The sequence below is a fragment of the Glossina fuscipes genome, unplaced genomic scaffold (assembly GCF_014805625.2).
Source record: "Glossina fuscipes isolate IAEA_lab_2018 unplaced genomic scaffold, Yale_Gfus_2 2, whole genome shotgun sequence".
Lineage (NCBI taxonomy): Eukaryota > Metazoa > Arthropoda > Insecta > Diptera > Glossinidae > Glossina > Glossina fuscipes.
The window spans coordinates 6,352,264-6,377,162 of NW_023998416.1; the positions used below are offsets into that span (position 1 = coordinate 6,352,264).

Genomic DNA, 24,899 nt, shown 5'->3' on the forward strand with positions numbered 1-24,899 from the left:
AGTCTACTACAACCATTAATGTAGGGTCACAAGCGACCATAAAGTTATCAAATCAATTGCAACCAGACATACGGAATGTATAACTAATATGATTGCCGCTGGCCGAAGAGAATTATTAGTATATTGTCACTTGTTGATTAGGCCCAAGAAATATAAAAGGTAATAGTAAGAAGGTAGTAATCCTGTTCACACTTACTTTCTTGTTTCAAAATGACAATGCAAAAAAAATCCAAAAATTATATAAAATTATTGGAAAGAATTTTCGTAAAGTTTATATCGCTACAAGTGAATAAAACTATATGTTATTAACTAAAAAATTACGGAATAATTTCATTATACTATTGGCGCCCATTTTTGTACAGGTAAAAAAAGTCCGAAATCTTAATACTGAAATTGAATGTAATGAATTAACTTATTCTTATTCTTATTATTGTAGTGTTCGAGAATAGAAAAAGCTACAAGAGTGTCTTACAATAAATTTAGTAAAATGAGTAATTCTCAAGTGGACGCCCTAATTCGATTGCACAGCCAAGTAATGGAAATGCGAGTAATGATAACGGAATTTAATGGGGATGAAAATCCATCAGACATTAGATTCTTTGCAGACTATTTAACACGATTGCGTAATAAATTGACAAATTTTTTAAAGTTTACTAGAGAAGATACTCCTTCGGTCGAAGTCACGTTACATCGTACAAAGCTATATACTATAGAGGCGCAACTTACCGATACGGTTGAGCAGATTATTGACATGGCATATACACTTAAGTACGATGCTAAAAGTTGTAAGCAGACGACTTGTGCCGTTTGCTTGTCCGATTTTGAAATAAATGAATTGGTACAAAAAATGATGTTCTGCGAACACATTTTTCATGCTCCGTGTGTAAAAGAATGGTTAAAGCTAAACACTTCTTGTCCACTTTGTCGCCGTTAATAGCTTTTGCGGATTTAACAAAGTTCGTAGTAAATTGCGCCAAAAAATTTTATGTGTTTTAAATGTTAAGAATTACGTAAATTAGTAAAATTAACAAAAAAGTCAAAATAATTGTAATTATTTTCAGAATTATTGTTCAGAATTATATTCTATAAAAATATTATATGGTAGACGGTTCTTTTCTGTGTTATGACCAAAGAATATTTTCAAGTCGACTTTGAAATAGGCGGATTCGATTTAGCAGCAATCCCACATTAATAAAAAACCGTGTATCCTAAATAAAATTTGATTTATATATGTAAAGGTGCAAATTTGAGGTTAGAATAGAATATTGGTCTTTCTAGCGGTGACGATTCCATATTATTTTTCGCTTAAGTTTCCAATCTGTTTGTATAAAATCGATACATTTTGGATTTTGCGATTTTTTTATGCAAATGCTTGCTCACTGCACTAGAATTGGGTGTTTGTTCTTCTCTTCCTCTACTTCACTTGTTGTAGAAAGGTATATTATGTTTGTTGCGGTTGTTTGCAAAATCTAGGAGGACTTGAGATAGTCCCACCTTTTTTGTACCGATCGATTCAGCTTATCTGTCCGTCTGCCTATGCGCTTTGTTTTCTTGGGTTCAATCTAAAGTTCATCACATTTTAAATATTATTATGAAATTTGGTGCACCGACGTGTTTTGGCATAAGGACGAGCGATGTTGTATAGTGTTTGGCAATTAACATAAGGTCTTATTTTGGCAAGGCGTTATACGTGCAAGTGTATTAAACATAGTGGTGTAGAATATTTAAGGAGAGGTCGCCTTCATCTAAGGAGTTTTGCAATGCCCAAGAAGAAGGTTCGTAGAAGGTTCTACGTAATATATATACGCTTGGTCGGAGTTAAATTCGAAGTCAATTTAAGTATATACATATGTCATTGTGTCTTTGCTTGTCTGTATGTTCGTTTGTACAGTGTTCCCTTCAATTTTTTCAAGAAATTGCAAGTTCTTGCACGCAGATTGATACCGAAAACACCTTAAAATGGGTCAAAGATCACTCTCACAAGTGTAATATAAATTGGGAAGACCACTGCATTGCAAGGCCAAAAAATTTCATTACTAAAAAAACCACAGCAAATGAAGTTCCAATCTTTTTCATGCATTTTCTGTCGACGATCCCACAATCCCTGTGAAAAAATTGAAATTAATGGTCAAAACCATTATAGAATGCCGATGATTTTTTTAAGATACACATGCATGCGATGGTTAAAGAAAATTTGGCCATAAATGAATATAATTTTCTTATTTCTTTGTTTTTATACGGATCAGCCACAATAGGAGTGTTCCCTATAAATTTATGATTCTAGATTAGATTTCTTCTATGGGCCTAATATACGGTGGGCTGCTTTAACATAGTTAGGAATGCTTGTACGACGATAAGTTCTTGTGTTGTCTTTGCTTTTTTCCTCAACCTGGTAATGCATAAGTTAAACAAGACTTTAAAGTGTATGTATGTATGATGTATAGCCATCTGCCGATGCTAACTTATCTTTTATTTATATAAAAATTTAATTTATATCTTATCTGTGCTAATGGGCGATATGAAAAAGTACGTTCTTCAATTAACTTAAATGAAAGCTCGACTTTAAAGCGAAGGCAAAGTGCTATTAAAAGACACTAATTTAATGAAGTGAAGTGAACATTTTCACGGAAACGATTTGCATTAAATTTTTCTTTTTTTCCTTTTTTCTTTTGATTTTTAACGTAACAAACATTCTTTGTTTTAATTTCCGTTATCCCCTTTCAAGACGATGAAACAAAAATGTAAAAAATAAGATGAATACATAATATTTTCTTTCAGCAGAGATTGGCACGTGCACTTAATGATGGAAAAAGGAAGTGAATAACAGCAACGCGAAAGAACGCATAAGAGAATTGTGTTCGTTATAAAACGCACCTCAGCAACACTTGCACCTTACGTAAATGTAAACGTTGAGAAAATGCTCCGTCATGATCGTTTTGAGCCGTGAAGAAAACTTTGCTGTCTGGTTTAAAATTTGATACTAAATATATTTTTTTCTTCTTCTTCTTCTATTCAGCAAATTAATAACTAAAAATTCTCTGAGTTCAAAGTCTCGAAAACATGTCGATATAATTGCATTGAGGCGGAAGAGAGTTATTTTGAAGGGATTGAAATAAATTTACATGAATAAATAAATATTGCATCAAAATTCCCCATACTTTTTGAGCATAATGTTACGAGTTGGTGGCATCATTGCAATTAACAAAAGAATGCTTTCAGCGATGCTAAAAAAATGATAATTTTTTAAATACGTAATGAAATGAATCCATATTTGGAATTTTTGTAAGGAATACAAATTCTCCGATACACTCCTTACATGGTATATATACATTTTTAAAGAGATATTCTCGACAAGAAGATTCATAGCAACCAAACCTTGAATTGAAAGGGCCATAAAGGCAATTGCGAGATTAGCATATTCTGCTGTGACGTGAGATACTACAACCATGATTATTATTTCTAGGGCGACCAACAAGAAGAAAGGCAAGGAAAATCAAAGGTAACGCCATTGATCGCGAAACCAATAACAGTAATTCTTGTTCGTCCGAAGCAACGATTGTTGTTGTGTTTAGCGATGTTAAGGCCTTGTTTAGAAAAGCAAACTTAATCACAAATATTCTTCCATATGTTCTTCCAAGTGCTCTTCAAAAATAATCTAAGTAAATGGATTTGCATTTCAGTTGCTAATCACTCTCTAAGATTACCATCTTAAAGCTTTCCTTACACCATTGAACGTAGCTTTAAATGTGTTTTTATACCCTAGACCATGTATGATATTAGGTTTGTGTGGGTGAATACGACACCCCGTTGCCTTGCTAACACCACGGTGGCTTCATGAAAACTAACACTAATAGTCATTTCTGTCTCACCTTTCTTCGAAAGATTGGCGTTCGTCAATCATTATAATCACCGCATTCTGGGTTATCTGATCCAACTCCGAATGCGATAATCATATCAATTTCATTGCGTATTTTATTCCTATCTTATTGACTTAGAAACTAATCTACTCTAGATAACAAATAAAAGTAAGGCTGACTGCCGACCGAGCCGGCGATTTTGTTCCTCAATATATATGTAGATCTTATAATAACTATAAGGCGAGCCAATCATAAGTATGGAAAAATAACTCCAATTTGTGTTTTTCCTCGGAATGATCTTAACATTTTACAGAAGATTGTTTCCATAAGTAAGTGAATGAAAACTAATTTTAGATTTAAATTAACGTAGCTTCCAAAATTTATTCAACTTTGCAATAACTTAAGATGACCTTAATCTGTTTAGCTGAGGATTTCCTTTAGATAGCAAAATTATAGTGTAATGTAACGTATTGTTTTAAAAGCGATTTGTGGTAGTACGGTCTCCTTTGCTATTGCGATGATTTAACAAATTCGGGTTCTCGCTTCTTTGCCTTTCGCTTTATTTCTTTCTTCTCTTTTAGTTTTTATCATAACATTGAAAGTGTTTCCGCCTTCCGGTAAGTCGCAGTTAATTAAATGTGCACAATTTCGCCAAAAAGAACAAAAAGACAAACAAGCAAACTATAGTCGGGTAGAACCGACGATTAGATACCCTGCAGTGCTTCGCCTAATACGGTCATTCAGCCCTTTTCGTAATAATACCGCAAAAATTATGCATTGTTTTCATGGAAAAGTTCAAAACTTCAGCTAACGTGGACCAAATATAACAAACTTAATTTACTTATCCACGCAATTTACCATCTTCCAATTGCTTTCGCCATAAAAAAACTGCTAAGCAGATTTTCTTGCTATATAAGGATTTGTTTTCCTTGATAGCATATAGCCCATGGTGGCTGATCCAAATTTCCTATGGATATTTTTTTTCTAAATTATCGCCAAGAATTCATTTTTATCATAAAACATCAAAAATTAGTCCTCATTAACATGTTGAATTTTCATCAAGAAATATTCAACATTAGACCGTTTTACCATACAAAATTCAGTTTCAGTAGGACCGCTGTTAGGCAAAGGCCTCAAAAAATTATCTCTTCCTATTCAAAGTTTTTACAAAAAGTTAGAACGCTTAAATTTTACTACCCGGTAATTTTTGCTGCGAAATTCTCAAAATCACATAATTTATTTTAACCGGTCAGAATGGCCGACAAAGTGGTCCACACTGCACCATTAGCGGTTATCCCTGGCCGAAAACGTGGCGGTTTACCAAATTTCATTAAAAGATCTCGAAAATTGCGATCTATGGGCTAACCACAAGAATAGAAAAGCACACTTCAGAATGACAGATGGACAAACAGGCTAAGATTGACTAACAAAAATCGATTCAGAAACAGATTTCGAAAGAGATTCTAAATCGATCGCTTTAATAAAATGTGCGCCTATCTCAAGTATCTCTGAGTGTTACATACGTCCGCACAAATTTAATCTGCTCTTAAGTGATGTAGGGTACAACAAGTAAGATATTATATTTAGCTTGCACTGAATCTTTAAGAACCGCCATTTATTGTAGATAATTGCACCTTCTTTTAAACAATCCGAACACTGGATTCTTAGCTAGCTATCGTCCCTTCACTGAGAAGTGGTATATTTCTTTGCTTATTTTGAGGTTAGATCATGAGATGTATTACTCTTTTCTCTATATCTTAAAATATATCATCTTGTCGTTAGTAAGTATACATTTTAATAAAAATTTTATAAATTATTGAAAATTTGGTTAAAATATGCTTTCTTAGCTTTCGACAAACTTAATATATCTACCTATGTACGATGGTTAAACAAACATAAAATGAATTATTTTCGGTGAAAAACATTCGAGCACCGCAATAGCACTTTATGGACTAATATTTAAGAAAAGATAAAAAAGCAAAAATAAAAATTGTGTAAAACTTTTCAGAGGTAATTTTTCAACACAACTTGGTGGTGTGCAATTATTTATAAAAAAGGAAAAGGAAAGTGCAAAACGCTATCATAAGGATAATAAAAAAAAATAAATAAATTCAAAAAAGTTTCAGAGATGTTTTTATTTAATGCTGTTTGGTTAGATTTCATTAATTTTATTTTATTCACTTAAAGTTTTGCACGTTGCCATAATAGGTGAATAATACTTTAAATGATTTTTATAAACTATAATGTTAAGCCGAGGAATTTTTTTTCCCGAACAAGTGAGAAAAGCTTACATATTTTGTGAAACTTGGATGCTTATAAAAACACGAACAATGATTTTGTCAAAGGTAAGATTACCACGAAATTTGGCGGATGCATTCAGGCAATCATGTGACCCTAGACCCTTATCAAATACTGGTATTAAATTCATTTCGATAGATCCGACACTGTCCGGCATCCGGGTCTTTTCCTTGGAGTGTCATCGAAAGTGTCGAGGCGGTTGTCTGCTTGCCGCTTTCTTTACCGCGCATTCAGTTTCAGTGGAGCCCTAGCATATAATCGTTCGCAGATCTATGATTATGTGGTTATGGAGGGGCCTAAATGTTCCGAAGTGTGATAAGGTGCCTTGCGTATGCTGGGTTGATATCTTCTCTTTGTACAATATATCCAAGTGGGAAGTAGCTGGGTTGCGTTCCCAGGACGTATGGGTAATCCGGAAGCAAGTGTGTACATTGTGAGGTTAGATATTTTTTCCCTTGTTAATTTAGGGAGAAATTCCAAATTGGATAATCGTGCTGGAGTAGCCTCAGCTGCTATTTCGGGCGTCTTTACCTTGGTAGCTTCTATTCCTTATTTTAGTAAGAAGAAACTTTAATACTTATTCACATTATAATGCTACTCCTTTATTAAAATACGATATGCCACGACGAACCTCGCGGCTAACGACCAAGCTTACAATTACGAATGTTGCCCTAAACTTTAAATGCCTACATTATCTTAACGTCACTTGTCCACGGACGGCACGGGCGATTGCCTGTCCCAACTACGTCGGGTTAGGCACCTGCTTCGTGCGATTCTAACGCATAACAACGGATCTTACTCTCTGGTTTCAGCTTACCTCAACGGCGTTTCGGTCAAAAAGAAGGAAATCGGAAGTCCTATTCTTCTTGTCTGCACTTTTGCTTGAACACGAATTCAGCGGTTATTTCGAATATGATATTCCCGTTCCATTTCGTTCCTTGAAGGTTTGAACCGTAACCAAACTTTCGCTCTGCTACTTTAGGTCCTCTCTCTTGTAGTTCTGTCTTGCAAAGCTGAGGGGAGTCTTAATACACTCATTAATTACTCATGGTTCTGGGGAACTCGTCTGATTAAGGCTTCATGCCAGGTACAGAGGGGTGTTAACAAACGACAATACAGATCCATCAGACATTAGCCGTTACTGAGAAAAAATGTTGTGATTTTTCTATGTGTATGCATAGAGAATGTATAGCTTTGTTACTTGGTTCTATTTATTTATTCCTTTAGGGCAGAAAGCGTTCGATTTCGTTAATAAACAGGTAATGGAAAAGAATATCCATCATATTCGTTAATTGCTCCCTTTTTTAGGTCTGGAAGGCGCAGGTGAGGAGACACGGTTGGGAGATTTAGCAAAGTATATATATTTTGTATTGACGAGGGCTCATTTCTCATAACTTAATTTGTAATGTGGTCTACATCTTCTTTCAGATCCAACCACAGTAGTTAAAAGTTTGATTTGAAAGTAATTTATTGATGCACCGGATGTATCTGGAAATAGTTGCAAAATCGATGTAAACTTTATTGAACTCATATTTTATAGTGTTTACAAGATTTCTACACTAAAATTTTATTCCTCATCTTAAACGTACCTATTGCGATATTGGTACCGAGCGTAGACTTGGGCGAGTAGTTTTAAATATTGTTTCAATATACACAAATGTAATATGCAATAAGTATGTAATGTATGTGATGCCTTGTGATGCCGTAAATGTGATGCGATAAGTCAAATGAAAGTTGTAGTCTATTCCCGTAACATGGTGATCGATATAAGAATAAACTATGACCAAAACTAGTAAGACAATTATAGTCGGGCAATATGGACCATTACATACCCTACATCGCTTTGCCTAGCATAGTTATTCACTCGTTTTGGCAACACCACATCAAAAATGTTACATTATTTTCATGCAAACGCATACTTTTTATGAAAGCCCGTGTATGGACTGATGGCTAAAATATGCGGCGTTCAAATTCATTCAACTTAATTTATTGCCTAAAAATTTTATTATTTCTCAAATCCGGTCAAACAAAACTAGCAATTATACGTTCTCTCCATATAAGAGCTTGCTTTCCATAAGAACCCCTATGTATGTTAGGATCTAAAAAATAGGTCCATCTGATCTAAATTAACTACTGTTTATTTTTTTTTTGCTAAATTGCTATTATAGACTCACTTTCATCATAAAATATTAAAAATTAAATACTTTTCTGGAGCGCTCACTGTTCATGAGAATATTTTATGTAGTGGGGTTCAAGAAATAGACCCACGTAGTTGAAATTTGTTCTTCGTAATCATTATGTCAAATAATTACCACAAAGAAATTCCAATCATAAAACATTGACAGTTAGGCCTTTTTGTCATATAAGGGCTTACATTTCCTCTGAATTCTTATACGCGGTGGCACCTAAAAAATAGCCTTACGTGAATTCGATAAAGTTGATTTCTATGTCAATTTATTATACTTTTCACCATATAAAGATTCTGTATTCGTACGAGCGGGTTCCGAAAAATTGCCCCATCCAAACCAAATTTTTCATGCCAACTGAGAATATCGAAGTACTGTTATTCAGCAAGTTTTATCGAAAAATTTTGAAAATTGGAAGATTTTTCGGAATAACGACTTTTTAAAATAAGGCTTTATATGGGAAGTGGTCGAAAAAGTTAGCGTTTGTCTTTGGGTCAAACCATGTCACAGTAAATTTTATTTAAACATATAACAAAAATACCGTATATTCCGTATATACCGTATATTATTTAAACATATATCAAAAATACCGTATATTGAACACAAAAATATCGCAGAAGACGCCAGACGGACAGACAGATTTATTATAATTTTTTGATTCGATCGATACCATGAAAGGTGGTTCTACCTTAAGATTTTCTGGATGTTACGTACGTCCACATAAGCCTAATATACGCTATATCACAAGTAGCATAGGGTATGAAAAAGGACTCAAAAGACCAAATACAAACTCTTTTACTTCTGAAAGAAAGAATTTACTCTAAATCACTTAAAAAATTTTTTTAAAAACTTCCTTTCGTAAAAGTTGGCAGTAGAAGTGCACTTAATAAAATTCAAATTAATTGGATTTTCCTTTTCCTACTTTGAACCGCCTACATCATTATTGCGTAGATAGAATAAGCAAAAAAATAACTTGTCATGAACTTTACTCGTACCGGTCAAGCTAACTAGTTTCTTTGTACGTACAGGAAGTCAATCACCTTTGCACAATATAAAAATCTTGTAACGATTAATTTACCATTATTTTTATCGAGCTTTCATGTTAATCTAATCTTGCAGTACTTTCTGCTCAACGTCCAAGGGTGTTTTTGTTTTGTACGATTGCGCTTGCATGCCATTACATCGAACAGTTTCCCTCTCTCTTTCTTTTTTTACCTACTAATTGCGTAATCAGCAATCTAATACACTGTGCTTATGTCGATGGCTATGTTGTCTTTCGTATGGGGTAACAATGTTATCAACTATCAAGTCCATATTCTTCGTATGTTATTCGTACTTATTTAGGCCAGAAGGTAAAGACTAGTGTAGTGTTGCAGAGAGAAACGAAGCTGTCGAAGTAGGTGCCTTTCCTTTTTGCCCTTTTTTATTTGTACCTATGACTGAAATATAATTCTGTACTACAATTTAAACAGAACTTCCTCCTTAATAAAGCTTACATATAGAGTTTCCGTCAATGTCTGAGCTGATTTAAACTTGGAATCTTGAAAACCTTAAAGGCCAAGGTTCTATGCTGAGAGTCAAAAGCCAAGCTTGAAAATCGGCGTAATCTCCTCGTAGCCAAGATAGACAGAAAACTACACTGTATACGAGGGGTGGGCGATATATGACCCGCGATTTAATTTGATAATTTCAGGTAATCCGTTTTATTTCCAAAAATTAAGTATAGCATAAAAATATAAATTATTAAATATAAAAACCGGAAATTCGAAGGCTTGTATTTGTCTTAAAACGACTAACTATAAACCAGACTTGACTAAAGTGACGTCAAAAGTTCCATATCATTATTATTTAGTAAAAGAATGTTTTAAGACGTAAATATTTCCGACCCAAACGTCTCTTTAATTCTCACATTGTGATTAATTTTGATCCGCGGCCAAAACGGGGTTGGCAACGCCCGCTGTATACCATAGATATCACTGCAATAACTTACGGATACCTTGAAATGCAGCAATGCGGTAAATAAGTAGACATTCTTTGCTCTTGGATAATAAATGGTGACTTAAAGTTGGCGAGAGGTATTAACCTCTGGTACAAGTATTTATAATTTGCTTTTATGCTGGAGACCTGCCTATATTTAGCAGAATATTTTTTAAGTCCAATGTTTTAGTGAATTTCAGATGGATATCCGTAGATATAATTTTTGTGTTATCAACAAAGGTGTCCCTATGTGTGTGTGTGTGTTATAATATAAAGATTGATTGCTATTCTTTAGTTTATTCAAAAGTAGTGTACCATGTGTGACCCAGTACTCATATATTTTAATGCCTACTGACAAAGGAAAGCTGTGTGTTTCAGTTGATATATGATCAGATTTTTTAAAGTACGATTTAGGTGCTGTAGTGGTTTGGACTGAAGGCAATCTCATGTCTTTGAATCTAAGTAAATGTAAGAAACTGACATTTTATCGAAGCTGAACAGAAGCTGATGTGCACACCCATTGAAACATACCATATTTTATTGATTTGGAGGTTCCTTCTAAGCCCACAATGCTTTGCCGCTTTTAGTGCGGGAGCGAGAGCTATATGAGGCTTTTTTATAATAAAAATTCTGTTCATTGTATTTGTCAGGTTAATGCTTAAATATGCGACGATAGGTTAGTCTCCAAGTTATGAATGTGATTTTGAACGAATTGAGTCTGTACAGAAGCAACTTCATAACTTCTCCTTAAGTGACTGTTTGTACCTTATCTCCACATGTCAACCGACTAAGATTGACCAGTTTTGCCAAGTTAATTGCTATATCCCGCGACACTATCCAAATCAACTTAGCGTACGACCGTTTTAACTATTAATTATTTAATCCCTGTTACACATTGTAACCATTTTCTGGATCTCATTATAATATGAATTAAATTAACGTGTTCTTAATTAATCATATTCAAGTATATGCCAATATATTTAAAGTACAATATCAGTAACAATGTAGGCATCTTTGTGTACTGTAAATGACTTGTTGATTTGTTAGCCAAAGAATGAAGTAAATAATAAAAATGATCAGAGATCTCGACCGATATCGAGTAAGTAGTTTGAGCAGATTATTTGGCGTCAATTTCATAATCCTTAGTTTTTCCAAAGCTTTAGTGAGAAAAATGTATACTTTATCGTTAGAGCGGGTCCATAACGGATAGCGTTCGACTTTACGCAATAAAGAGAACCGCAAGCCAGCCTCAGATATGCAGATATAAACATATGAAGTTCTAATGGCTGACTTCATTTCCTTTTTTTTCTCCGCAATGCTGTCAGATTCACTCTGGAAGATTACATTTGTCTGCTCGAGATGTTGCCTCAAATTGCACTATTCCTTTGCACGATTGCATTATTTCCTTTATTTTGAATGTGTGCAGATTTTATTAAGCTTTATAATTTCCGATTTAAGAAAAGAAAGAAGAATTCCGGGATATAAATATGTTAACTGTATATGCAATTTTTCTGTTTTTCGTTATATTTGTATAAAAATTGCTATAAAAAAACTTATCATTATTTTTCATTTATGTTACATCAGTCTAAGACAAACAGTATCATTATAAAAGTACTTTATTTTTCGAAATGCTTTCAAAGGGAGACGTCACTGTAACAGCGGAAAAAAGGCGTTATTTTCGCGGAAGGAAGAATAAGAGAAGAGGTTATTAAGCATATATTTGTGTGTTACAATAAAAAAAGAAGAAGATATTTTTAAGAAATATGAAATGAATGGCAACACATTGGAACGGCACTCGTGCGAGGCATTTTTAATTTAAAGGTAGTCTATCGCAGGGGGTTTAACGACACGACATGCTCTAAATTTGAATCGAAAACAAAAAGAAAAAACCGGAAACTCGCTTAATCTACACATTTTCAGTTACTGAAAAAGGCGGATGATTTTGGAAATATTAATTGTGATTGGCAAATGTTTGAATTGAAAAGTTCAATTTTTTCTTGGCAAAAGTAATATAAATAGTAACCGTATGGAAAGCAACTGCATGAGTCAACTGAGATTGTTATTTTTAAACTAATGTATTATTGTTATAATTTATTTAGACCGTAGAGACAAATTCTAAGACTGCAAAAATAACATGAGTACTAGCAACTAAGACTAAGGCTCTTCTTTTTTTTAGAAAGGTAGACTAGATGTTTAGTCAGGTCGTTTAAGAAGTTCATAGGGTTAGATGCTCCAATATTACATGTCCAATATTGGAGGCATAGATTTCTTAAGCATCCATTGGTGATTTTTTCGACGTCGACTGGACATAGGTGCGGATTATTAGGATTATTTGTGAGCAAGGTTAAGATTTGCCTAATATACAATAGGAAGATCAAACTTTTCCATTGCGCTGCCGAATGAAAGGAACGCAAATTGTTGTTTTTTTTGGAAATCTTATAGAAAGGATGTAAGCTCTCTAGTTGTCTTGTATTGCCGGCGGGGAAGCTTGCGAGAAAAATAAATTTTTTGGGTCGAGTAAAATAAAAACACCTCCGCAATCATCGTTTCATGTGATTCTTTGCTATAAAAGGAACAATTAAAATAAATAAGAAGTAATTTTTTGAAAATTTTGCAGTGGTTGCTCCCTCTAAAAGATATATAGATCACGCAGACATTTTAGTTTGATTTGAATAAAAAATTCATATCAGTGAAAAATTTAAATCTTTTTTAAATAAATTATTCAAAAATGTTAACCTTACATCCTATTCCGGTAGTCGAACAAAGGTATATTAAATTTGTGCAGATGTATACAACACCCAGAGAAACTTGAGATATATCCAAATGTTATTATAATGATTATTTTGGAGTCATGGAGGAGCTGTAGTATGAATAGCTGTATTAAGCGAAATAGAAAGGAATGGCATTACTATTATGTTTTTTCTTTTAAAAATTCAACAGAAAACTCTTTTTAGATGATTTATTTTGAAAATGGTTTTCCCAGGGATGAAAAATACCTTTAAGATAAAGTATCGCGAAGAAACCTTTTGACTTAACTGGATCTTATTTCATACACGTATACGTTTTGATAAAACAATAAATAATCTGAAAGTTAGATCTTTCTTAGACCAAGTTCTGGGCGCCTAAGGTCCAATTGCTAAAATCTGCGGATTAACGATTGATATATCCTTACGCTAATTGCGCAATAAGATGGAATATATGGGTCGTATTTTAGCTTCCTGTTTCGATTTATGCGAGCTAAAGAATTCCAAAAATGATCGGCGGATAAAATATCTTTAACGTCTCAGTTACTCGACCTATTCACGAGGGATATAGTAAAAAGCTATTTTACACGTCCTCTTAGGGCTAACGTTCTCGTCTAGTCTTACCCAAATAAACCAACTAAAAGCAATGCATTTTTCTTCATAGGTATATTTGTATAGCATACAAATGACAATCTCCAATAGTAATTGCGGTTAACTCTGTTATATTTCTAAGATCTGCACAGTTTTGCTTACGCTTACATCGCATGTTACGTGTTTTAATATTTGGTTTTCTTTCATTAAAATTTGAATTAAATTTTATTTGCAGATATTGCATTTTTTCGAGTGTAGCTCTTAGTACTCCAAGGTAAGGCTTGCGCAGTTGAATTCCAAACTCTCTTGGAGAGTTCAAACCTATGCTAAGTTTAGATAAATAAAAGTGATTCTTAAAAATAATATGGATGTTCTCTAATGACTTTTAACTGACATTACAAGTAAAGCAAAGCGTACCTAAGGATGAGAAGGAGCAAGCAATAAAGATGAGATGGTCTGTAAACTGGCTTCGAAATAATATAAAAAACAGTTCAATTTCCGACGGAGCGTTGGTCACTTGAAGCAAAGTAAAGCGATTGTGCAAAATGAATAAATAATTTTAAAAAAACCATAAAATTTTTTTAATAAAAACTCACTAAAAGAAAATATATTATTATATAATTAATTACACAAAAAACAAAAAAGTCAAATATTATTTAACTAAATGAAAAAAAAGAAAAAAAAGAGTTAAAAGTCCGTTACTAAATAAAGTGTAAAAAGTGTTTATGGCATAAAATCGATACAAAGTGAATCCTTATGATTGTATAACAAAATAAAAACAATATTATGAAAAACATGTGCAGCCATTACAAAATCCGGTTTCTGCTTGGTGTGTGTTTGTGGTGTAATGGAATAGAAAAATTGTTTGCTTTTGTCTGGTGGATCGAAAGAAAAGAAAAGCATAATTTTCACAGTTTTAATTACAAGGGTTGGAATTCAATGCGTTAACGGCATAAAACGTCTGTCTGCCCTACTGTCTGTTTGCTGTCGACCGTCTGTATTTGTTTATGTCTATTGAATATAAATGATTATTATGCGGACTTTCTTCTATGTTCTCTTTTTTCATTTCTTCTTCATTGAGTTTTCGTTGTCTCTTCTCTTTAACTTACTTATGACTATGTTTGTACACTGTAAAAAAAATCCGCTCTTAAAGCGTATATGAAATCTATAGTATCTTACCAAGAGTGTTGGGTCATAGGAAATTTAAATAGATTAAAGGCCAAGCAAGGGACGGCGCCAAAACCCTTATTTTTAAAAAATTGAACAAAGACGCTTGACTTTCTTGCGGGAATGTCTGTAAAATTTAAATTAACTACCACTAGATGGTTTTTACTGTTTTTTACTTGTTTACTTCAAATTTCTCTCTGTTTTCGTGAAAAAGCCTTAAGCCCTATTGGAACAATCCGTTCTCTTTTAAAAAGGAATCTGAAAAGATGCGCTTGTACTTTAATTTTTCAATCATTAGAGAGCTGGAAGCTTAATATCAGATAGAGTTGTGGGCTTAATATCGGATATTTTGCAAAAATGGAAAGGTTCATTAAAATATTACCTCTTTGTTTCAATTTTTATGGACGCTATCTTATACTTAAATATCTGAGACAGACAAGGTTCCTTTAATGGCTCATTGAAGCATATGATACATGACTTGGTGACTAAGCTCAAGTCGGACTTCATTTCTCATGAAATGTGCAAATTAAAGAAATTTTTGTTGACATGAAAGCCCGATGTAAAATATTAGATAATTACAAGAATAAAAGACAACGCGAAAATGAAATGAAAGCATTGTTTATCTGTTTTACGAGCTTATGAATTTTAGCCCTATTTCGATATCAGGACGTATAGACAGACAATTCTCAAAGTTGTGTTAGTTTTCAGCATTGTTGAAATGTGAATGGATCTGAAGTCACCTATTGAGGATTGAAATTGTACAGTTTTTATTCTTTTTTCTGGTATCTACACCTAGAAGCCGATTACTTGGTTTGATTTATACGCTCTATATATCAAGTAGGGATTAGGGCGCGTATTCTGTCTTTTCATATTAAAACAAAACTTATACAGGGTAATCGTTCTAATTACCCATAAAGAATTTGAGGTTTGAGCAAAACGTTTCTCTATGTAACTTAGGCAAAAAGCGGTTTTCTAGGCATTCAATGTTTTCCCCAAATCCCAACTCATTACTTATGCCGGCAGAGATTTTTTCTATACTATCTAAAGAAGACTGACATCGGCAAATGCAAATTTTGTGGCGAAGAAATGTATCGAGTGTTTTACCTTTGCGATCTTGTGCTACCTTTTCTACACATGACCCTGCCTGACCACCTTGTCTCCTTGATCAGGACTTACTACAAACTATGATGAGGAAGGGACTTGAGATGGTGTTTTAGCGGGATCTCGTTCCCGGTTAGTGTAATCTTTAAAGATATCTTAACAACTATTCGAGCACTCTTCTATAAAATGTATTTCCTCAGTAAATGTGAAAAAGCTTTCGAAATAGCACGTGTCTGTGCATAAACCAAAAACCACGAAAAGAAAAAAACAAAACTTTGTAAAATTTGTTTTGCTCTCGGCCTTTTCCATCGACTTGTATGAAACGAACATAACACAACTCAAGACCAAAACAGAAACAGAAAAATGCTTAAATCCGAAATGTTTGAGAGCCATCAGTACTCACTCTCGTTTATACCATATGAAGCAATAGAAACGAAATTAAAAATTCTCTCTCTTATACTTTTGGTAGCCAAATTCAACCAACCATACGATGCACATAATGTACCGAGTGCATCACCACCTTTCATTGCTGATATTGTACATTACACTGTAACGAAATTATTGTTTGATAAATAAATAGTAAAGACAAAGGGGAGGGAGGATACAGTACCACCACCAGCAGCAGCAGCAGCATTAGCAATAGCAGCAACAGCAGCAGCGGTAGATAAAACATATGTAAACTTTTAAAATTTGGCTATTTGGTGCGGCAGTATTACTCGTGATGGTTGTTCCTATTATTTTAATATCATTCCGTTACTAAGCGCGCGCGTTGTTGGTTGATTGAACTGTTTTTGAAGCAACAGTAGCTTTACCACCGCTTAACTACAATACAATACATACAATAATAATAATAATAATAATGAGCTTACCTAACGTGCGATGATTTACAATTAAGTTTTTTTTTTTTTCCTTGCCTACAACAAAGTGATTGTTGTGAAACATATTCAAAAATCCAAAAGACAAAAAGTGTTTATCGTTTGTTCCTATATGGTCATCGGTAATTGGAAATAATTGTATTTGCTTTGAGTGTAAAAAGATAAAAGACTATATAAAAAACTGTATGCTCCTTAGTGGGAGATTTATGTTTTGTAATTTTTATGAAAATCAAAAAAAAAAGAAAAGAAAAAAACGAAATTGTTCACGATTACCTATTAGTGTGTGTGTCCGCCTTATCGTTAATCGCATAGTAGATGTAGATGTTTACGGTTTTCACAAACAAAACAAAAGTTTTATGGTTTCCGTTTAATTGTGCGACTGTCTATGTAGATATGATTTAATTTTCTTATCTAATCTCCGGTACATCTCGTTTAAATGTAAATATTTTAATAAAAAAAACGCTAAAAAATGCTAAAATTAAAACTACATACATTCGCATTATAAACAATAGCTTTTTTTTTTTTTTTTTGGTTGAAATCAAAATTTGGAAAAAAAATATTCATAAGTTATTACTCATATGTATACGTGAATACAACAAACGGTTACGCTTCATAAAGCAACCATTCCATTGAAAATGACATGACAGCTCTTGTTAAGCATGCCGTTCAATTTCATTCGCATAGACAGTCGTTGACAATGGTTTGACAGCAGACAGACAAAAATGTTTCCAAATAATTTATACGATTACTGTAGAAATTACCCTTGATGCCAACTAATGATGATCTTGTTAACTGATTGCGATTTACGCATGTCTGACATTTAATGAAAACTAATGTAAGCCCAAACTGTAGGCATGTTATGGACGTACACATGCCTTAGTTGTTTGAAGATACTATGACTGTGAGCTACTAACCTAAAGCGATTGGTGTCTGCTGGTTCGAATCGATGAATAAAGGCAGTCTCTAATAACAAGTAGACTGACTGTATATTACAATGTTTGATATGCATGCAGGCAGATGTGTTAATAAAAACAATGGCACAGTCATTAGGAAAGCATGGATTGCATATAAATGTTAGATATGTTAGTTTTAGAAAGTTTTAAGGTATAGAAATTAATTGAGTAATTTTTTTGCAATTTTTTCCATTTTCAAAACTTAAAGCATACGAATATAAAATTGAAACCTGGGATGCATATGTAATGCTTTCGGGACTTTCGGGATATGACGATGTGGAAGCAATCAACGGTAACTTGTGTTGACTTCAAGTGTCAAATTTCATTACTGTTCGGTGTTTTCGCGAGTGGCCAGGTCGTTTCCGTTAATGCTTCACTGGCAAACGAGTTTATCTAAGACATACCAAGAATTACTTGGTGTATGAAACATATGTTTGCAGTTGCTTGATTAAATTTTCAAAATCGTTCACTGCTTATCATCTTTATATGTCCGAATATTAATCAAAACCAATGTGAAATCTTAAGATGCATAGCTTTAAAAGTAAATAAACACGATTGTGTATATTTTTTTAATGTAAAGTGACGCCAAGATAATGGAGTATCAATCGATGCTATGTTGACGGTCTTTGACAATACTTGAAGCGCATTGTTTCACAGCAAGGAACAGCAAACACGTTTCAAAATAATTTATACCAAAAACCACATAATAACCTAGAGATTCGGCTCAATGTTTTCTCACTTACAACAATGACCTTGTTAGCTTCTTCATCTTTCATATGACCAAGTACTAATACTAATAAGCATCAATGAAGAGATCGCAGTTATATTGGATATTTACCTACATTAGTAAAATATTTTCTTTCAGCAGTAAGACTATAATAGTAAGACTACGACTTATTTGCCTATGACAGCTCAGTTGCTGCTAATGTCGATAGGTTTTAAACACAATTAAACTGAATACCAAATTGTTTAATAACCGTATCAAGAAACACATCTACTTGTCCATATACTAATGCAAACCAGTGTAGAATTTTAAGATGCATCTTTTTAAAGTTAGATAAGTGTGCGTGAAGATATATATGTATGTATGTATGAAGGTTATTCTAGAAATGTATTGAAAGCTTTTTTTGAAACAAGTTTAAAATGCAGATGATTTGAAAAGGTTAACATAGAATATTTTAATTTGATTTTATTTAAACTAAATCATAAAGTTGCTTTGTAGCCAGCTACGAATGCAAGAATGAAGTGAATGTAAGAAAGAAAAAAAAAAAAACCTAACAATTAAAAACACGTTATCGAAAAGAGTACCACAAAATTTGTATTTAAACGAAATTAATAAAGTGTAATTAATAAGCTAACTTCACCTGAAGAGAAATTTTCACACTCACCATGCGGAGAGTATTAACATTGTATTTACTTAACGTAAACAAATTGCTTATCAGTGAGTCGAAGTGATTATTCGAATTTCTTTCAAAAAGATTATCAGTCTCTAACTGCTTTTTTTTCTTGTAAACCACAAGATTAAAGTGAATTTTCAATAAGAAGTTCTTTTTTTTGTAAGACTTCTATATATAATTTTTCTTAATGTGTGCTTGTGATATTATCGGTTAATAAACATCTGGAAAAACTGCATTTATCATAAAACAACGCTATAGAGAATCACGGCGCACAATTAAATACCCTAATTCACCTTACAATTATTCGTATAACTACTTCTTAAAACAAGGCGTTCAATGGAAAGTGAATGAAAAAGCTGCGCGATCAGAATCATTTTCAATAGCCTATGTTTTTGGGTCCCAACAATTCTGCGTCCAAAATTTCATCAATATGTAATAAAAATTGCGGCCGGTGCGTTCAAGAAACGAAAGCAAGACGGACAGATGGACCGACGAATAGACGGGTAGACAAGCTCAAAAATGATACTGAATCGACCAGTAAAATGAAAAGTGAATCTATCTCGAATCCTTCTGCGTATTTTATACATCCGCACAAACTCCAACCACAAGTTATGTAGTATATATAAATGAATAAACAAACGCAACAGACTCGTTAAGACGGTTAGGCGGACGGACAATTTTTGATTGATTCAGACTTATTTTGCGTATAAGAGAAAGTATAATAAAAAGTGTCATTTCAAGTTCTTCTGTATTTGTTGCGTACATTCTCTTGTACCATAAGTGGCGTAATGTGCATAAACACATGATTCATTAATGGACAGATTAACTTTGATCGATTCAGGCCCACTTTCTGTATAATAGAATATATACTAAAACGCGGGGCTATCTCAAGTTCTTTTGTCCTTGTTGCATATATTATCACTTGCTTAAGACATCCTTGCACCACAAGTGGCGTAGGGTATATAAAAGTTATAACCTTGAATCGATTCAGGCTTACTTTCTGTATAATAGAAGATATAATAAAATTTGGGTCCATCTTAAGTCCTTCCGTGTGTTGCATACATCCACACAAACTTAATATATCCCTACACAACACGTGGTGTAGGGTATAACTAACATGTATCTGCCTGAAAATTAGTATAATGCAATCATTCAAAGTTGAAAAGAAGCTGGAAAATAAAATAACTTTAAAATAAAATAAAAAAAAAAAAAAAAAATTAAAAAAAAAAAATTTAAATAATTTTTTATTTAAGTTTGGCATAATTCATCATATTAGCAATTAAAGATAAGCCAGCTTAACATGAGTGTAATTAACTCTGTGTTACTTTTTAATATGTTTTCATATAAATTCATCTAAATTCAAGTGAAAGTGTTCAATCACGCAATAAAATTCTCAAATAAATTTTTATAAAAATATAGAAAAAATATTAAAAGAAAATTGAGATAAGATAAAAAGTAAAGTAAACTATTAAACTAAAAATAACTGCCACAATAATATAAATCTTTTATTTTTTTTTTTTTCTAAATCTGCTAAAGAAGGGGGTTTCTATTTTATATACAAAAATGCGGCGTAATGTTAAATTGATTGTATTTGTTAGCATAATATGGATGTTTGTCTTGGTCTACTATTTCCAATCCAATACCGAAAAGGTAAGTTTTTATATATAAAATATATAAAATATATATATATATATATAAATAAAATTTAATGTATTTCCGTTTTTTAAAAAATATACTATAATGTGGTTGTAAACAACTTTTCTAAAGATAGGATTAATATATGTGTTTATGTAGACAATATGATGCCTGCATAGCAATTACTTTTACACCCATCATTTCAAAATGATAAAAAATTTAAAAGTATTCTAATACTGTCATTGCTTTTGTAACGCTTCGAAACATGCTTTGAAAGTTCTTTATAGCATATAAGTTGTTGCTTCGGACGAAACTGTAAAGGAAGCAACATCGTAATGTGTATTAATCATATGAATTTGTCTAACTAAAGAAAATGGATATTGGCGAAAACTTCAGTACAAATGTCTATCAAAGCTCGCTATGAAAATGCTTTCCGCCCGCCAAATGAGGCAATCAGAACGTAGAGCACACAAAATTGTTATCTAAGTGAATTTAAAATTTATGAAAAATACTAACCGAACTTCTCTGAAAGTATTTATCAAGTTTATCTGGAAGTTCACTATAAAAATGCTGTGGTTAAGACGGTCTTGCTGTAGTGAGCATATAAAGTTCGTCTTAAATAAAACACGTACAACACAATTTTATTGCTTGTTAAAACTTTTGCTTTTGAATGTTGAATGTTGACTCATTGTCGCCTTTTTAACTTTAACGGTTTTATTATTTTTTGCATAAAAAAATTTTACTCATGCTTAACATTAATAAAATGTGCATAAAAACGTGAATATATATATATATATATATGTGTTTGGTCGATGTTGTTAATTTGGTATTTTTATTAGAGATTTTTGCTTCATTAACCTTTAAAAGATATACAAAGAAAATATAAAATAATAGCAAATACCATTAAAGCGAGGGATGGAAGGTTAGAAAATGACTTTAAAGATTTTTTTTTTTTTTCTTAGCAAATATATGGTTTAAGTTAAGTTTTGGTTATTTTATTTTTAATTTGCATCGAACTTGAGATTACCAAAACAATCCGGTTGCATTCATTGATTAAAAATGTTAAATCATGTTAAAAAATTGTACATATGTTCCTAGGCATTCAATTATGCATTGTATATATGCATGCATACAAATGCAAACACAAAAGAATGTATGGCATATGCAGTGAAACTGAGTGTACGCGCATTCAATTAACTGGTGCACAATTATTATATATTCATATGGCGATGATCGGGTACACTGAAAGAAATTAAAAAATCGTATATTTTAAAGAGAAATTTAAAAACTTAATTGGTATTTGAAATGCTTATATGATACTTTAAAACGATACGTGTTGCCCTCGGTAGTCAATAGAAAGATAGAGTTACATACAAGATTACGATCAAGTTGGGAAAAATTTCAGATTAAGATCGTCAGATTAAGTTTAAATCTTGACTTAATCACTTTAGACAACAGCTCGCAATACGCAAAAGACTGATAAATTTCTTCTTTACTAAGCAAAATTCCCGAAACAACTTTGCTAAAAACTACTCCCAAGAAACGATACGGCATACGTATGTATGATTTTTAATTCGTAGCGTTGTTTGCCGGACTTCAGCTTCTTCTTCTAGCCGAATAGATAAGAGTCACGACTTCGGTCTTCGAGGTTTCATATCTCAAGCTAGAGTAAAGCATACTTAGTCCTAGCTTATAATGAGCGTGTAGTCGGCGAAGGCATAACACTTATTGATTGGGCACAAATTCACTAGGCTGTCTCCACTTCATATCTTTTTCCCCACCTCTTCCCTTTCCTGTTTCTTTTTTTCTTCCTCTCTCTCTCTTTCCCTTTCCCGACTTCTTTCTGATCTTCCGCTTGTTAAGCGCACGGGCATTTTTATTTCAGACGTTATTTTATGGAGGTCCTGAGGAAAAGTAACTTACGTCAGACGAATATTCGACATCCGTGCCATCCCAAATCAATAAATTATGTAAGCGAAATATTTATTGAAATGTGAGCTTTCAGCAAATATGAGTGCTGGTCTATAGTTACAAGTCTTACACTGGCCTTTTAGCTGACTAGCGGGCATCAAGTTACATTTTTTTCTTAATTTTATGGACGTAAAATCTAATCTCTCTACGGAATCCAAGAAAAGTAAAGAACACATATAATATTGTTTCGCTGGTAGGTATGGGTTTTGATTTCGAGAATATCTTCATATCTTTTATAAATCATTGAGCATTGAGGTGGATCCATACAAAACGATATAATCTGTGGATTATGTTCTTCCTTCAAAGTAAGTTGAAAGCTACCATTAAAATATTATTAAGTTTGAGATAAAGTGCTTTACATGTGGTCAAATTTAATTCGGTAAGCGTAGCCGAGAGCAAGGTAAGAATTGCGATTACCATGTCTATGTTCGCGTGTTCAAATCTCCATCCATTGGAGATTACTTTGGTCAGTCGATAAAGGCATAACACTTACCAATTCGGCCCATACTTACTAAGCTGCGGTCGCTTCTCTATTCCTTTCTCTTTACCTATTTTCTTTCCACCTCCACCGTATTACACGAATAGGGGACATCTCTCAAGTGATTGGTCATGTAATGAAACAAAAAAATTAAATTCTACCTTATTTTGTAATTAGACCTTTTTTTCTGAGTGTATTTGTTGAACGAGTGTAGTGTACGCGCCACTTTTTATTCTATTTGTTTTCTTTAAATTTATGCATAACAGAAATGAAATTGAAAAAGAAAGTTGAGAAACAGCTGAATATAAAATTATATATTTTTGTGTCCAGATTCTCGGGTCATGAACACGCACCCGGATAGTTGGGTCAATATGATTAAAAATGTACAAAATCCCTTGGTGTTTTAATCATTTCATAAACTTATTTCCCATTGTGAATGTAATAAATAAATTTTATTTATTAATTAACGACATATTGATATTGATAGTCAGTCAGTCATACGGCAATTGGCAATGAACACATTTTATTTTTAAATTGAGTTCAGTTGCTGACCTTTGCCTATAGTTGTCTTGTTTTAAAATTATAAGAGAAATTTTTCAATTTTCCTTTCGTCGAATATTGTTGTACCTAAGATCTGAGCACAAAACATTCTTTGGCAAAATATCAAAATTATTACATTTTTTTTTTTTTTTTAACAAAAGAACATAACATAAGATTGAATTTAAAAATAGTATAAGAAGACGATCCCTTATCTTTAACTTATACCTGGCAAACATCTTTTTGAATTTATCGATAATTAAATCAATTAATGATCTGAGTTCTGGTCATTTACCTATAATAAATTCGATTAGCAAGAATGGTTAGCGGACGAAGGCATTATTGCTCAACTTTGACGAAAATAATCGACCATATTTCCCTCGTCATGTTAGAGAAATGTCCCACAAAATGGACGTAAATTTAATATGGAACTATGTCGAGATCTGCCTTAAATATGACTGTCACGAAGATTAAACTTAATTCGATAAAAAAACCTCTCCTTGATTATACCATTCACGTAATTCAAAAAATTAATACATTTTGACGGAACTGAAAATGTTTTACAGATTTCATTGGCCATGTTCGAATGAAAAATTTGAATAAAAGGGAATTTTCGAAAAAGTTGAAAATTATAAAAATTAATTTCGGAACTCCATGTCGTTGCCTTTGGCAGAATGTTCACATTGCCTTTGCACTATTGGAAGAATCTTGCAAAAAGAAAAATCCAACATTATGCCGATATTAAAACACAATGAGTAGCGAAATTGTATTCGGTTGCGACCGCAACATTTCAACGCTATACTTTATAGAAGCACGTACAAGAAAACAGTTAGGTGGACGTGGCAGATTTTTTCAAGATTTTTTTTGTGCAGTCACTGTAGAGTCATCCATGTGCAGGAATTTTCATCTTTGGATATGTGTAGTTTATAAGCAATGAGCTAAAAGCTCGATTATTTTTGGTTTTTCAAAACAGGTGGGCATGGTTGACGTTGTTGACTCTGTTATTCGACCAACTTGGCCTATCTATAATACCAACACACTTGCAAAAATTTGCAAGATTTCCGCCAAATTTGAAGCTGAAGGATAGTGTTTACCACCGACATTACACTGATGGACGACATTACACTGACGG

The 24,899-nt window shown here is 32.9% G+C and overlaps 1 protein-coding gene across 1 annotated transcript in view; it reads left to right on the forward strand.

Annotated features, from left to right (window-relative positions):
- Window positions 1-20,636: 20,636 nt before the first annotated feature.
- Window positions 20,637-24,899, forward strand: part of LOC119633401 (polypeptide N-acetylgalactosaminyltransferase 2) — a 48,641-nt gene continuing 44,378 nt past the window's right edge. Inside the window, exon 1 of the mRNA XM_038026944.1 lies at window positions 20,637-20,796. Coding sequence (XP_037882872.1) covers window positions 20,710-20,796 — 87 coding nt within the window. The 5' untranslated portion in view covers window positions 20,637-20,709. The remainder of the gene's footprint in view (window positions 20,797-24,899) is intronic.